The 16,530-nt window shown below is 37.9% G+C and overlaps 1 protein-coding gene across 10 annotated transcripts in view; it reads left to right on the top strand.

Moving 5' to 3' along the window:
* PKP4 (plakophilin 4) overlaps positions 1-16,530 on the top strand; it is a 238,484-nt gene that overhangs the window by 67,767 nt on the left and 154,187 nt on the right. For all 10 annotated transcript variants that reach the window (XM_042948855.1, XM_042948849.1, XM_042948857.1 and 7 more), the window contains one exon: positions 10,639-10,775. In XM_042948855.1, the coding sequence (XP_042804789.1) occupies positions 10,644-10,775 (132 nt within the window). In that variant the 5' untranslated portion in view covers positions 10,639-10,643. The remainder of the gene's footprint in view (positions 1-10,638; positions 10,776-16,530) is intronic.

The raw sequence follows: 16,530 nt of genomic DNA on the forward strand, positions 1-16,530 counted from the left end.
TAAGAACATGTGTACAATTTATTTTCTTCAGCTTTTCACCCTCTGATGCTGACATCATGGGCAGTTTATTTAGACTTTAATCTTCACTTGTCGGAATTACTTGCTTAGCATTGTTTATATTGTGTCTTAGTCCTTCTATAATATGTTGTTTGGTTCCAGAACTTCCTTGAAAGATTGTTGAAGCCAAACTTTCTTGAGTCCCGATATGTCCTAACATGCTCTTATTTTGCGTTCATATTTGAATCATAGTTTTTGGTCAGTACCAGAAGCTATTGTTACATCCACTGTAGTTGATAAGGGCTCTGATGCCAAATGGACTCTCATTCATTTGTAAGCGATTTGTTTTTCCTCCATGGTAACATTTACAATCTTTTCTTTATCCTTGGAACCTAGATATTTCAATGGATTTGGTTTAGAGGTAGTTCATTTCATTCAGTTTGTTCACTTATTGGCCTATTTTAAATGATTAGTTTTCAGCTCTGAGAAATTTTCATTTTTTATTTCCTTTAATATTTATCCTCTTTTTTTTCCCCCTGTTCCTAGTACTCTTACTAGTCAATAAATGTAACCCTGGACTAGTCTCTAGTCTCCAAACTTCTTTTACCTTTTTCATCTGTTTTTTCTGTCTTTTTTTTTCAAGTTTCTGAGAGAATTATTCAGATCATTCTTATGAAATATTCTTTTTAAAAAATAATCTCTACGCCCACGTGGGGCTTGAACTCAAAACCCCCGAGATCAAAGGGTGCATGCTCTACTGGCTGAACCAGTCAGGCACCCCTCTTATAAAATACTCTTTTTGAAAAAATGTTATTCTGATATTTATTCTACTGAATGAGATTTTAATTTTTATCCTATAGCTTTAAAAAAAATTCTTTTTAATGTTTATTTTTGAGAGAGAGAGAGAGAGAGAGAGAGAGAGAGACAGAGCACGAATGGGGGAAGGACAGAGAGAGGGAGACACAGAATCCAAAGCAGACTCCAGGCTTAGAGCTGTCAGCACAGAGCCTGATGTGGGGCTCAAACCCATGAACTGTGAGGTCATGACCTGAGCTGAAGTCGGATGCTGAACCTACTGAGCCACCCAGGCACCCCTATCTTGTAACTTTTTATTTCAAGGCCACTGGCTGTTTCTCTTTCATGCACACAGCTTTCAGTTTAAAAACAGCATCATTCACTGTTACTTCTACATATGCCACTTTACTTTTCCTGTTTAGGGAATTGATTCCTTCTGGGCATCAGTAGCTGATCGAGGCACTGCTCTGTCTGGATCACTCCTTTGTTTGTCTCTAAATAAATAAACATAAAAAATCTTTTTTCATTTTGTTAACAGTTTTTCAGTGTTTGCCTGTGTTACAGGGACTGTATCCACACTCTTCACACTCCAAGGCACATCATTCACATAGAGCACGGTGTGAACCGCTCCCTTTGAGGTGTGAGCAGTGTTGACCCTTATGTTATATATTAACTATGTGTTTTATTTTCAGAAATTATTAGTGAATGATATATGAGGTTTCAGGCATTTTATTTTGTAATGTAAGCCCATTTTTTATTGAAATAAATACCTTCACATTTATGAGTTATATATTTAGTATAGTTTTATATGCAGAAGTATGTCAGTTCTCTATTTCCTTAGTCTTCAAGCTATTAAACACTATTGCAATCTATTTATAAATACCCTAAATTTTTATATTTTATAGATCATATGTAATAAGAATTTATCATTTTCTGCTATATTAATATTTTTCCCTTTTCATGAAAAAAAAACTATAGAAGAGTACATAAAATATATATACAATTAAAAAACATTAAAAGGCAGGGGTGCCTGGGTGGCTCAGTTGGTGAAGCATCCAACTTCAGCTCCGGTCGTGATCTTGCAGTTTGTGAGTTTGAACCCCGTGTCGGGCTCCAGATTCTGTGTCTTCCTCTCTCTCTGCCCCTCTCCTCATGCTCTGACTCTCTGGCTCTCAAAAATAAATAAACATTAAAAACAATTTTTTTGCCTGGCTCAGTTGGTTAAGTGTCAGACTCTTGACTTTGGCTCAGATCATGATTTCACAATCCGTGGGTTCGCACATCGGGCTCTGTGCTAATAGCTCAGAACCTGCTTGGGATTCCCTCTCTCCCTCTGTCTCCAGCCCTCCCCACCCCTTCTCTCTCCATCTCAAAATAAATAAGTAAAATAAATAAATAAAAATTTAAGAAAACCACCTAAAAGTGTAAATATCCATTAATAATTCCCCATAACAGTCCAGCTCTCCAAAAGTTTTTAATGTGCTCTTCTAAAATTACAGCCTGCACCTTCCTTGCAGATATAACCACTCCTTTGACTTTGATAGTCATTTTCTTGGTACCTATGAATACATCCCTAATAAACAATTTTATCTTGCCTATATTTTAAACTTTACATGTATGGAATTCTACTGTTTGTATTCTTTTGTGACTTCTTTTATTCATCCGTATGCTTTTTAGGTCATTCTTGTTGTATAGACCTTTCATTCATTTGTTATATGTCTGTAGGTAAAATACAGTGCATGACTATACCACAATATATTGACCCATTTCACTGTTAATTGTCATTTGGGTTGTTTGAAATTCATAGCTTCCACAGAGTGCTGCCATGACCTTACTTAATATGGTTCTCCAGGAGTTTGTGTGCAAGAATGTCTCTGTATAATCGGGAGTGGAATTACTGGGCTGGGGAATATATGTATCAGTAGCTTGACTAGATAGATGCCAAAATGCATTCCCAAGTGATGGCTCCTTTACATACTGATCAGTAGCCTGTGATATTTACCAGTGTTCTACATCTTTGCCAACATTTGATATTGATAAATGTTTTGTCATTCTGGGGGTTGTGTATTGATATCTCATTGTAGTATGAATTTACATTTTTCTAGTTACTAATGAGGTCGAACACCTCATTTTTGGCCATCCAGATTTCCTCTTTTCAAGGAGGTCTGTTCACACTTTTTGCATTTTCAAAAAAAATATCAGGTTATCTTTCACTGATCTTTTGATTGTAAAAATAAATCCATTAAGTCAAAATACTTAACTGCTATACATAGTTTATTCTCTAGAATTACTATGCTGTTTGGCATATAGCTTCCTTCTAAACAAATTCTTGCCAAGAAGTTTAAATTTGTTGGATAACTGTCTGATGAGAAGTTTAGTATGTAACCAACTATCTGTAAGCTTCCTAAAGAGTTGCAGATTTTAGTAATGCTTCTTACTTCCAGGATATTTTAATACTCTTAACTGTGAAAAGTTCATCTAGTACTACTTTTAGAATTCTAGAATAGATTCCATATGGTTCTGAAGGTGTTTAACTTCTCAGGCACATTCCTGATTCCCAAGTACTTCATTCTTCCAGTTTTGTTACAAGTAAAGCAAAGAAACTTGTCTTTACTACATAGGATACTCTGTAATTTATTCTCTTATAGTATTTTGTTTATCTAATGCTTATTCAAAAACGTTTATTATTGGGGCGCCTGGGTGGCTCAGTCGGTTGAGCATCCGACTTCGGCTCTGGTCATGATCTCATGGTCTGTGAGTTTTGAGCCCTGGGTCGGGCTCTGTGCCGACAGCTCAGAGCCTGGAGCCTGTTTCGGATTCTGTGACTCGCTTTGTCTCTGACCCTCCCCTGTTCATGCTCTGTCTCTCTCTGTCTCAAAAAAATAAATAAAGGTTAAAAAAAATTTTTTTAATGTTTATTATCCCATATTATTAATATCCTAATTTGAATTGAATTTAAATATTCATGATTATTTTCTGTCCTTTATTATTTTTCTTCATCTGTTCTTAGGCATTATTATTTTATCCTATCAATTTTGAAATGGTGGTCATCACTCATCATAACATTTTGTGAGTTTTGAAAATGAAGTCATGAGATATGTTATGGTCCAAAATACTAATACAAAAGTGGAGAAGAAAAAAAAATATGTAGACTCCAGTTTATATCACTGGATAAGATGAAACAAAGTATACTTCATATACTCTGGCTAAAAATTATCAGTAAAGAGAGTAGAAATGAGTAAATAGAGGAAAATACGGTATGTAGTTGATCTTCTATCCCAGAGAGGTTTAGCACAGAGATGATTTTATGGATTAGTATCATCTGTGATAAAAGGGATTATAGATATTGAGTCATAGATTGTACCCATATATATTATTACATCCATAGCTATATGTTACATCCCTACCCTGCATATATTACACCCACTGCCTCAAGATTCAGTACTCACACTTGAATATATGTGGCCTGCAACCTTGAGCAGGAAGATTTCCCATAATTCAGTGATAGTTCACTGTAAGATTGAGATACACACATGCACACAGTTATACTAACAGTTTCACCTGAAAGCTTGTCTTTGATAAAGATTATAGAGAAAGCACAAGTCTGTCTTCCAAAAAGTGTTTTGCAAGGTGCAAAAGAATGCAGCTCAACAGAATGATAAAAGTAGACCTGGGCAAAGAGGAAATTTAATAAGTAAAGTCTGGAATAAAATGAGAAGACACGTGTAAGAGTTGGTCACAAACTCACCTCTGAGCTTTGTACAACCAGCCAGAAAAACAACACTAAGATTTTCATTGTCCATCATTTCATCAAGAAAAAGCACAACTTGCTGCCCTCCAGGTGCCTTTACAGATAGCTGTGTATGATAGACAACATTCTGAAAAATGAGGGACACTGAAATCAGTTCAGATGTAGTTGTTTTCTTATCTTAGTGTCTGCCTCAAGATTCAGAGGACTTTGTTCCCTATTTCTAACATATACCCAGGGCAGGATCCCTTCTATACCATTCCTGCTACTTGATCATCTGAACTGTGATTAAAGACCTCTCATGAGAGGGAATGTACCAGCTTTAGAGGATTCTTGAAATGTTGGACACTGGACTGTTTGTTTCAAAAGGAGAGGCCCTCCCACATGAAAAGATGCTCAACGTTGCTCCTCATCAGGGAAATACAAATCAAAACCACACTCAGATATCACCTCACGCCAGTCAGAGTGGCCAAAATGAACAAATCAGGAGACTATAGATGCTGGAGAGGATGTGGAGAAACGGGAACCCTCTTGCACTGTTGGTGGGAATGCAAACTGGTGCAGCCACTCTGGAAAACAGTGTGGAGGTTCCTCAAAAAATTAAAAATAGACCTACCCTATGACCCAGCAGTAGCACTGCTAGGAATTTACCCAAGGGGTACAGGAGTACTGATGCATAGAGGCACTTGTACCCCAATGTTTATAGCAGCACTTTCAACAATCGACAAATTATGGAAAGAGCCTAAATGTCCGTCAACTGATGAATGGATAAAGAAATTGTGGTTTATGTACACAATGAAGTACTACGTGGCAATGAGAAAGAATGAAATATGGCCCTTTGTAGCAACGTGGATGGAACTAAGTGAAATAAGCCATACAAAGAAAGACAGATACCATATGTTTTCACTCTTAGGTGATCCTGAGAAACTTAACAGAAACCCATGAGGGAGGGGAAGGAAAAAAAAAAAAAGAGAGGTTAGAGTGGGAGAGAGCCAAAGCATAAGAGACTCTTTTTTTTTTTTTTAATTTTTTTTTTTTAACGTTTATTTATTTTCGAGACAGGGAGAGACAGAGCATGAACAGGGGAGGGTCAGAGAGAGGGAGACACAGAATCTGAAGCAGGCTCCAGGCTCCGAGCTGTCAGCACAGAGCCCGACGCAGGGCTAGAACTCACGGACCGCAAGATCATGACCTGAGCCGAAGTCGGCCGCCCAACCGACTGAGCCACCCAGGCGCCCCCATAAGAGACTCTTAAAAACTGAGAACTGAGGGCTGATGGGGGGTGGGAGGGAGGGGAGGGTGGGTGATGGGTATTGAAGAGAGCATCTTTTGGGATGAGCACTGGGTGTTGTATGGAAACCAATTTGACAATAAATTTCATATATTTAAAAAAAATACATTAAAAAAAAAAAAAGGAAAGGCCCTCATGAGCTTGCTCTCATGGCTCCAGCCTTTAATTTTGAATAAAAATAATAAAACCGTCAGCCAAATTTGATTCAAAGTATAAAGACGGTAATGAAAGGCAAATACGAGTTTGTTACAAAACCATTAGTTTTTGATCTAGCTCTTAGGATCATAAATCTAAAGCATCTAACCTTGTTTGTCCATAGCAGCCCTTCAGAGGTTTATAGACATCTGCTTGACTGCATAGTCTCTCTCTTCTTGAAGTCAGACTTTCTCTTCTTGTTCCATTAACTGCTCTTTCTGTGTCCCCCTACCTCCCACCATTAAGGTCTGAGTTCATAAGGAGCAGGAGCTGTCATTCATTTTGTCCCTACTCCTGTGACTGGAAAGAATGACTGAATCCCTTCACCATCCTGCTCATTGTTTCCTGAACGGATACATTTGTGTCCATTCCTGGAAATGTGCCATCTGTAACTGGATGTGGACATGTCCCCAGGAGCCTGAAGGAGAGGTGTGCACTCCCATCATCTTCCTATCATCTTAAGTACTGACCTCAATACAGCATACAATCACCTTGGTTTTGGAACAGCTTTGTCTCATGCATGGTTCACTCATCCTGCTCTTGAACCTAAGTCTATAGCCTAAATCTTTTCCCCAATGTGTTGCTGAGCTAACCTCAATATAAGGCCCACATTTATTCCTATTGTTTCTATCTCATCCAGGCAGCTCATTACTACAGTGTGACAGTGTTTTTGTATCTTAATTGTATTATATAGATTAATTCAGTATTCATAGTGATTGAAGAATTTGAGCATGCCCTGTGTGTTATTCTTTACATTATAGCCTAAGTTTTTGGTTGGGATTGGGTCAAGATCAAACTTCTCTGGCATTACATTAGAAACCTTTATAGGATGATATGTTTCTGTTAGCCGTTTCCAGACTGTGAGAGTCAGCAGTTGCCCTGGGCCAGCCCCATTTCTGTGCTGATTGTAATACCATGGGGGACTTCTAATACACATGCCTCACTGGAGTCTAGACACACTGCATTTCCATGGTTACGCTGCCACAGACAGAAATTAGAACAGCTTAACATGACTTTTCTTTGGTGGGCCCCTTTTTCGTTCTCACAAATCATCTCTTGGATAAAATCCTTTTAAGAATCTCACCTAAGATGTATGTCTAGCTCTCTAGTTTATAATGTGAAGAGAGTCTACTTTTGTCTTCTCAAAAACAGCAATGGCATTTTCCTGCTTCCAGTTTTCTGTCACCTCTACCATTCTCTGATTCTCCAGAGAGCCCCCACAACAGTTCGGTTTTCTCCCATCCCTAGAACGTGATTGTCCAGATCAGGCAAGCTGAGGTCATTGAAGGAAGCACGAAGCCTAATTTCTCACAGTCTCTTTGCTAATAAGCACTCATTGTTATTTGGTTTTTTTCTTTGTTGAGGGGAAAAAGTAATATCATTCTGTGACTCTAAGTTTGATTCCTACAGCTCCTTAAATTGTTATAAGAGCTACAAGAAAGTGAACAGAAGACCATGTTAGGTTTAGAACTTGTCGGAGCTGTGGCATCCCTCCTCTGCCCAGTGTTGGTTGTGGTATTTGGAGACTGTTCCAGAGATGAGGGGCAGGGAAGTGTCTCACCTCAGTTACACATGGGCACCATGGTCATCATTCTTTAGCCCAACAGTATTAGCAATTGCCTGCAATGCCTTTCAGTCTTGAGGAATCTGAGAATGAAAAACATCATCCCTGCCTATGAAAATCTCTCCTGCTGAGTACTAGTTTCTTCTGTGAATTTATAAGCTCTTCACAGCCTCTACCTATAGACTTTGGTGGTGTTTGTTATTCCATTACTTGTGTCTTGCTGTATTTGGCCTTGATCTGATTCATATTTTGCTGCCTCAGCTGGGTGATGAGGCCACTAATGGTCAGTGACCCTGCCTTATGCCTGTATCCCCTTAACCCCATGCATATTATGTGGGCAGAGTGGTATTCAGAAAATGCTCATCCAGTACTGCTTCTGGACAGAATCATCAAAATATTGTGAAATTAAGTGTGGTACATTTACAGTAATGTAATAAAATAACAATAATATAATTCTTTATCTTTCAGGGCACCTGAGTGGCTCAGTCGGTTAAGCATCCGACTTCAGCTCAAGTCATGATCTTGCAGTTCATGGGTTCGAGCCCCACATCAGGCTCTGTGCTGACAGCTCAGAGCCCAGAGCATGCTTCAGATTCTGTCTCTCTCTCTCTTTGGGCTCCTCTCCTGCTTGCGCTCTCTCTCTCTCAAAAATAAACATTAAAAAAAAAAATTCTATATCTTTCAGTAAGACTTCTCCTATTTATGTAAACAATTAATAATTATTTCCCTGGTGATATTTATTTTCTCCTTTTCTCAAATTCTCTTTGTTCATTGAATTTATGTTTCTTTTTTCCTTACACATTGGTATTTCATGATATTTTACTCTTGACATTTAAAATTTTTGATTCTTGGCATTATTTGTTTCACTGTTGCATAGTAACATTTTTGTTCTCTGCAACCATCTGCTTATTTTAAGGTGTGTAGTTTTTCAATGGCATAGAATACTTTCATATCTTTACTTGCCTTAAATGTTAATCTAGGATATTTCGTGTGGCATTTGTTTCTTCATAGACTTCATATCTTGTTTTTAGTGAGCACCCAGTAAATATAGAAATGGGCTATTTTATTCAGTTGATGATATTTTAAGTGTATTTTATATCTCAGTAAGCCTACCACGTATACTAAAAAATAAAGATTACCATAAAATACTTCCATTGTGCTGTAGAAAGTATTAGTAGGCCCTTTTTTTAATGAGGAAAGTGGGCTCAACAAGATGGCAACTTGTCCAAGGGCACTTAGGTTTTGATCCTAGACCCACTTACTCCAACACTGAAGGGAGTTCCTCCTCTGCTCATACTTGAGGAGGTCCTCCCCCTTGAAGGCCAGGCTCTGCCCTGAGCCTTGGCCACCATAGAAATAAAGAGAGAGAATTCACTTGCTGGAGCAGGCATGCAGACTCTTCATGAAGCTGGCGTTAGAGACGCATCACATTCACTGCCTATTTCTGCCTATTAATATGACGACAATAAAACAACCACTGTTAAAAGCCCAGAACTTAGGGGCGCCTGGATGGCTCAGTCCGACTTCGGCTCAGGTCATGATCTCATGGTGTGTGAGTTTGAGCCCTGTGTTGGGCTATGTGCTGACAGCCCAGAACCTGGAGCCTGCTTCAGATTCTGTGTCTCCTCCTTTCTCTGCCCCTCCCATGCTCACGCTCAGTCTCTCTCTGTCTCTCAATAATAAAATAAACATTAAAAAAAATAAAAAAAAAATAAAAAGCCCAGAACTTAAACCTACCTTCACTTACTGTATAAGTCAAAAGAGTGAAGATGAGAGACGGAGAGAGGCGCAGGTGGTGCACATATCTTCCCTTGTCTTACAGGTTATGATTTTAGAAAGAAACAGCAAGCTGGTATTGAAATTTGAGGGAATGGGGAGGTTGGAATCCCCAGATCATACTATGGAATTAAACATTGTGGAAGTTGATAAAGAGCTGAAATGGAACAGTAGAGTAATTTTGAGGAGTAAACTGAAGACTATCAAGAAGAGTTTTTATGGTCTGAGATACCCATATATGAGTATGCAGAGTTACACATTGAACAAATAAGGTCTCATAAGCGTCATAGCACTTGGGGAGATTTGCTTAATGACTGGAATGCGACATGGAAAACATGGTCAGTCCTTCATTTATATATTCATTTATTCAGCCAACATGTATTGAATACCTATTACATATGCCAGGCACTAGGCTAGTCTCATGGTATGGTAGACTGCTGCATGATTAAGTTATTTAAAAAGGTACAACATTTTAGGTGGGAATCTTTTCCCAATCTTTTCCAAATTTATGAAAAGTCCATAACAGGTCAGGTGATTGATCTGGCAAACACACTGCTCTCAGTGTGTTATCTTAGGAGAGGCACCCCCTCTGTTGCCAAGAACTCATTCTTCTGTTAGAAGCTATGAGCCTGCAAAGTAGATCCACTAAGGAAACCAAATTAGCTGTAATACTCCAAAGATATCCTTGTTTCAGTCATTAATGCCTTCCGTTTCTTTTAAATACAGGAGACTTTTGTTTATTTTCAAGCCCAAGTTATAAACCTTTTTTTTCTATTACATAAGCCTCTTCTGTAACCAGTAAAGCATTTGAATATTTGTAGATGTCATGTGTATACTTTATAAATTGGCTCCTATAACAATCTAAAGTATTTATTATTTGTTTCATGATATAATCATATTTATTGGCTATCTGAATAGAATATTCAGCAATTCAACAAGCTTCTAAAAACGCTTTAGTGTCCTTAGTATGTTTTTAATTAAGAGCCCTCCTCCCCAACACTTTTATGTCATTTTTCCTATGATGTCTTTAATATATTTTCTTCGTATGTATTGTTGTTATTATTTTTTATTATCATTTTACTTTTTGGTAGTACTAGCTGTACTTTGGGCCCTAGATGTTGCCTTTAAAAATCAAACAGCTGTAAGAAGCTGTGATCTTTGTATGTAGAAGTCCGTGGTATTTCCCAGGAGCCATCTGCAAATCCTCAGCCACTGCCTGCTCTGCATAGGAGTCTGTGAGCCCGTGTTAACTCTTTGCCTGCTTGCTTGCAGGAGGAATGCCCGCTCCTGAGCAGGCCTCATTGGTGGAGGAGGGCCAGCCACAGACACGCCAGGAAGCTGCCTCCACTGGCCCAGGCATGGAACCCGAGACCACAGCCACCACTATTCTAGCTTCCGTGAAGGAGCAGGTACATCCTCTTGCTGGAATTTGCAATCAGTTCTTTCTTCAATGCCTTTAAAAATTAATCTTTGGATGTGTTTTAAATTTGTCTAACGTCCTTGATGCCTTCACGTTTTTTAATTATAAGGTGTTTACATCCCTGAGTACATTGGGATGACTGGCATGTAGAGCCGCTCCAGGTGCCAGTCAGAATCGGAACATGCAGGATACTTGTGCGTCTGCAAGTAAGGACAACATCGATGGTGATTGGTGTCTCTGTCTCTCCCACATCGCAGAGTGTGTGCATGCGCGCCAAGCTTTGTGAAGCGTAGTTTACCCTGCTGACTTTTCTGTCAGGGCTCTGGCATCCCGAGGCCTGTAGTATCCTTAGATATGTTGAACCTTCTAACATTTTCATGTAGGTATTCTATAGGGTTGTCTCTGTGATTTTTTTGGATAAAGGCTATATTTGTTGTGTTTGTCTGAATCCAAGTATATTCATTTTGTGAGCTAGTGTTCTAAAACTTGTCAAACTGTGCCAGTTTGCTTCAATGTCATGTTTATGTTCAGTTTTTTAATAAAGGATACTATTTATCCTTCAAGTACAAGTAACCTCCTAAATTAGATCTTATCTGTTGTGCTTAGAGAAATTGGAACTCCTGCATTTAATTTCTTCAGATTTAAAAGCTTAATGAGGTAAATGTAAATTTAAAGCTCCACTGTTTTCTTTTCTGCCCCCTCCTTCAAAAATAAGACTCTTTCTGTTGGAAATAATTGAATAGTAATTTTTTAAAAAAAAATCTTATGGTTAAACCTCTGGTTCTTTTCTTCTCAAGAGTTATAAACTTAGATGTATATTTGCTGAAATATTTTTTAAAAAATCAATAGTTCAGATGACTGATTATGACAGAGAAGAAAGGAATATTCACTACCTCATTATTTCACTGTTTGCTATAACTTAAAGCTAGGTATGTAGAGTGAAAGAATACTCCAGAATGATATCTGACATTAGAGCTATGTTTTCAAGAAGAATTTCACAGCTGATTCTGTTAACAAGATATCAGAATATTTTCCATCCCCTTACTAAAATGTGAGGCTTTTAAAACATTCCACAAACTAATTTGAGAAGACACAAAAAATTGTTGTCAGTACTGTTTTCATTTTCCACCAAACTCTAGGTTATCCAAGCTTCTCTCACCTTTGAGGAGGAAAACAAAGGACTCTTTTCTTATTGTACTTCATAGTTGTCAAGATTTGACCCAAAGAGCTGTAAACTGAGGAGACTCTGATTTATTTAGAGCTGTTAGTGTATACCGCATTTTGGTGGAACGTGACAGTAAATTTATCAAAATGCCCAGAACTCACTTAAAGCTAGAAACTGTGTCCCATAAACATAGCTACAGGAACTTTGCATTTGTACTTTGAGACCGCATACCTTGCATGTTGAATAAAATTGGAAGCCTATTATGATTTTGGCACTGGAATTCCTTGATGGCCTCACATGACTTGAGCATTTTATGTTTTGGTGATAAATAGTATTCTGAATGAATATTTTGTAGGAGATAGCAAGAAGGGTTCCTGTTTCTGAAGATAGCCAGAGGAATACAGGTATTTGTTATTTATTAGAAGAATTAAAATATATATCCCAGATTGTTTGTTTAGTAAGAGGATATACTCTACCCTTCTATTCTTGTTCTAAGAATTTGAATCCATTAATTTATGTTTGCAGTTTTCATTCTTAATTTCTTTTAAAATTGTTTATCATCGCTCAGCACTCAGCATTTCGTTCAACCCAAGACACCGTATCCATGTCTCATTCCAAGATACTTACCTGATTTTAAAAAGCTAACTCAAGCTTCTGTGGGATTTTTGTGCTACCAGGCAAGATACTCTAATTTCTTTGTAGTTGGGGTAAAAATTTCTTAGGACTTTCCTAAAATGTCACTCCCTATCATCTGCCCAATGAGACAGAGCACAGAAAAGTTAGGAATAAGAAAACCAATTACTGTTTACCTTATATATATGATTTGAAAATAACTAGTCAGAATGCTACATTCTTAATTGTGTTAGATTCAAATGAAACAGTTAATGTTAGAGCGTGTCCTTGATCATGTTTTATATCAAAAGAATAATATTCTTGGGTGGGATGTATAATTATTTAAAAAATAAAAGCCTCACTACCATGCAATGTTCATGGCCATGAAGTAATAACATCAGCTTCTCTGTTGTCAAAGAAGAGACCTTGTTTGGTGGCAGCCATGTCTCAGGAAGGATGTCTCATTAGGGCACAGAAGGAAGAGACCCCTTCAGTGCAACTGAAGTGGCCCTGGCTCCTATCACTACTTTCCATGTGATCTTAGGAAGATTTCTTAACCTCTCTGTGTCTCAGTTTCTCATCTGTAAAGTGGTGATAATGATCCTGAAGATATTGAAGTAACCGTTGTAAAATGTTTACAGTGGTGCCTGGCACATTCTAGTAAGTGCTCACGGTAAGGGTTAATATTACTATTTTCATCAGCATTTCTACCTAAGAAGAAAAGGTTCCTCTTAGGAGGATCTGGTGATTCTACTCTTAAGTATGTATCAGGATTCAGTGAACCTTCTTTGGACATGGATATGAAGACAAAACAACTTTCTGAATATTGAGCTCTGTTTATGCTGTGGTAGTATTTTACTTCTGCATGTCATTAAACTTTGAAAACTTCACCATGCTGGTCTCACAAACTAGAACTGCTTTATGTATGTATTATCAGAAATAGAGCATGTGAAAATAAATTTTATCTACATGGTGATTTAGTGCAACCCCATCATAATGTCAAGGCATTTGGATAAAGAATTAGAGAGTAATACCTTTTAACACACACCTGAATGTTGAGAGGAAAAGTCTGGGTTCTTGAGTAAAGTACATCCAGGCCACTAAAACACCTCAGACATTCTTGCCCTGGGCCATTCACATATAAGTAGTAGGGAAGGAAATAGCAAGCAACCAAAGCAATCTTGTTAACAAAGCATTAATCTCTTAATATCCAAAATCGGATTTGGGGTGTCATAAAAACATTTAAATCTTCCTCTATGGGGCCACACTTCCCCTAGGATCCCAAAGACATAATTGTTCCTTATTCCTTGACAGAATGCTAAGATGCATGTTCTCTCCCTTTTGTGAAGTGGTAACCTTTCACATTGATTCGGTCACTTAGGTGCATACTTGTGCAGTTATAGAAAAAGTCCTTGCTTTTTGACAGATAGAAAGAAGGGATCTACTTCTGTTCAAGTTCTGCCTCTTTTGTGAAGCCATTTGCACCCGAGCTGAGGTCAGGTCTCTCTCCGCTTTATTCCACTGCTTTATATTCCCTCTCTAGCACTTTATTCCACTGCTTTGACTCTTACTGTATGCTTCCTTGGATTATATAGTCAGCTATCTAAGGATAGAGCCATGTTTTATACAGTGTTTTACACATGTGTCACAGGCTACTCTCCCAACCCCTTTACTATATTAGACTTGTAATGATCGATCAGAAAGGGAGTGAATGAATAATACTGGCCCTCAGATTTCTTTGTCACCAGCTAACTGTTCTGTGAAGATAATGGAACTTGCGGCCACATTCATAGAACACTGCTAAGCCAGAGAATCTCACAGGGAGTGCTTAGAAAACTAGTTACTCACCTGTGTATTTTTATCCTTCAGACAACTTGTATATATTCATACTGATCTAGGAATTAAATCTGATCTCTGCATGGAGCAAACTAAAATTTTATTTCCTGTTAATGGTTAGATAATGACATAAGTGTTATAAATGTCGTCTCCCATCTGTCCAACTTAGCTGAAAATTAAGTGTACGGAATAGAAGGTTATGGTTATCTTGGTGATGTCACAAAACATCCACCATCATCATGCATACCTGGTTACACAGGTAACCACCGAAGAAATCTCTTTCAGTTAAGGATCATGTTTTAAAAGAAATAAAAAATCATCCCATGGGAATAATAATGTGCTCCTTGAACTCAAATCTGAAATTACCTGAAGAGCCAAGTAAACGTAAGCCACCAGTTGGCTGTAATCAAGATCAGCATTGGACAGGTTCTGTTATTGAACTCAACTCCCAATAAGGATCCAGGAGTCCACGATGAACATAGATGTTGAAAACAAGGAATTTTTTTGCATCCTGAGAGTTAAATGTATGGCAAATTTAAGAAAGGTCTGGTGTCTAGCTTAATGTCTTTTGCATAGTAAGGTAAAGAAATATGGCCAAATGCGGTGCCCTCAAAGGGCCCTGCCTCCTCCCATGAAAGCCTTAGACCTAAATGATTGATTTCGCCTTGAAGTGGGTTGTACATATTTGGATGCAAAAGAATTAGAATTTGATAAGACATTGGCTGCTCATCCAGAACTTTGCTGCCACCCCCTGCAACTTAGATGTGTCAGTGTGCTAACTTCACAGGCTCAAAGGAAACAGTGAGCCAAAGACCATGTGCAGGCTATTGTTATCAATGGGAAGAGTATATGGTAGTTTTTATAGCTGATAGGAAGTGATCTGGATTATAGAAACACTCTGTAAAAGACTATGTGGCCAATCATAGGGTTAACAAGTATATTTCATAGCTCTATATAGGATGCAAATTGATTTGCATTCTGTAGATCATGCATAATTACATTATTACATTCTTTCATCTTCTGTCATAACAGTTGCTTGCATAATTGAGACCTCTATTTGAACTTGGCCATACTCAGGCACTCTAACCTCCATTCTACTGTTCCTTCAAACCACACTCTTATTTTTGGCTTCTGATTTAAGAAGTTTGAAAACCACATTTAAGGTTGAGGCCAATCCAGATAGCATGAAATTGTAAGCACAGAACAGATTTGGTAAAACATGCTCATTTTACATATACGTTTCTTAACTCTGGTAAAGTCCTAAATTAGATAGTGTGTATACTTCTTTTGTTGCCTTTGGTGAGTTAAAATTGCAATGTTCATTACTTGTGAGGCTCTCAGAGAGAAGCCTCAAGACAATATTTTCTGACTTCAGTGAAAATTTCAATTCTGCCTTCAGTGTGTCCATATTAATGTAGGTGATACTTAAATATCAAAGAGTGAAATGAGAGTCATTAAAGATCCTTAATTTTTGAAGATAAAATAAGGAAATTTGGAGCCAACTGTGCCCTATTGATATTACTTCATTTTTACATGGATATGTTAGCTTCAGTAATTACACACCCTTCCTGTATGGCAGAATGCCCAGAACTGAACAAATTCCAGTGCAATTATTTACTTTATTCCTTCGAAACTGAAACAACTCAACTGTTGTGCACCTGCCTTTGCAACTTCCTTTTATTTGGTCCCTAAGTTTATTTACAATAAAATCATTCTCTCTGACACACCTCAAACACATGCAGAAGACAGAATTTTTATTTCAGCTGTAAACAAGCATAGTTTTTTGCTTAGCTAAAAGCACTGTAAGAACAATGCCTAAAACTTGGCATTTTTCCTGTGGTAACTTAGTAATTGCTCCTACTGGTAACTGGATTATTCTGGCGATTGTAATTACCACATAATGTATAGTGAAGTCTTCCATGCCTGAACTGCATCATCAAACACAAGGTAAGATTGGATCTTTTCTTAATGATTTCTGTGGGATCATCAAATTTGAAAGCGTTATCTCCTTAATATTATGGCAGTGTGGTTCAAGATGAGGTCAGGTGGTAGAGTACCTGTGATACTGTTCAGCCTGGATTCAAAAATTCTGAACCCCGAGACTTGCTTCTCAGATCAGTCTTCTTTAAGT

This window comes from Panthera leo, chromosome C1 (genome assembly GCF_018350215.1).
Source record: "Panthera leo isolate Ple1 chromosome C1, P.leo_Ple1_pat1.1, whole genome shotgun sequence".
Taxonomy (NCBI): domain Eukaryota; kingdom Metazoa; phylum Chordata; class Mammalia; order Carnivora; family Felidae; genus Panthera; species Panthera leo.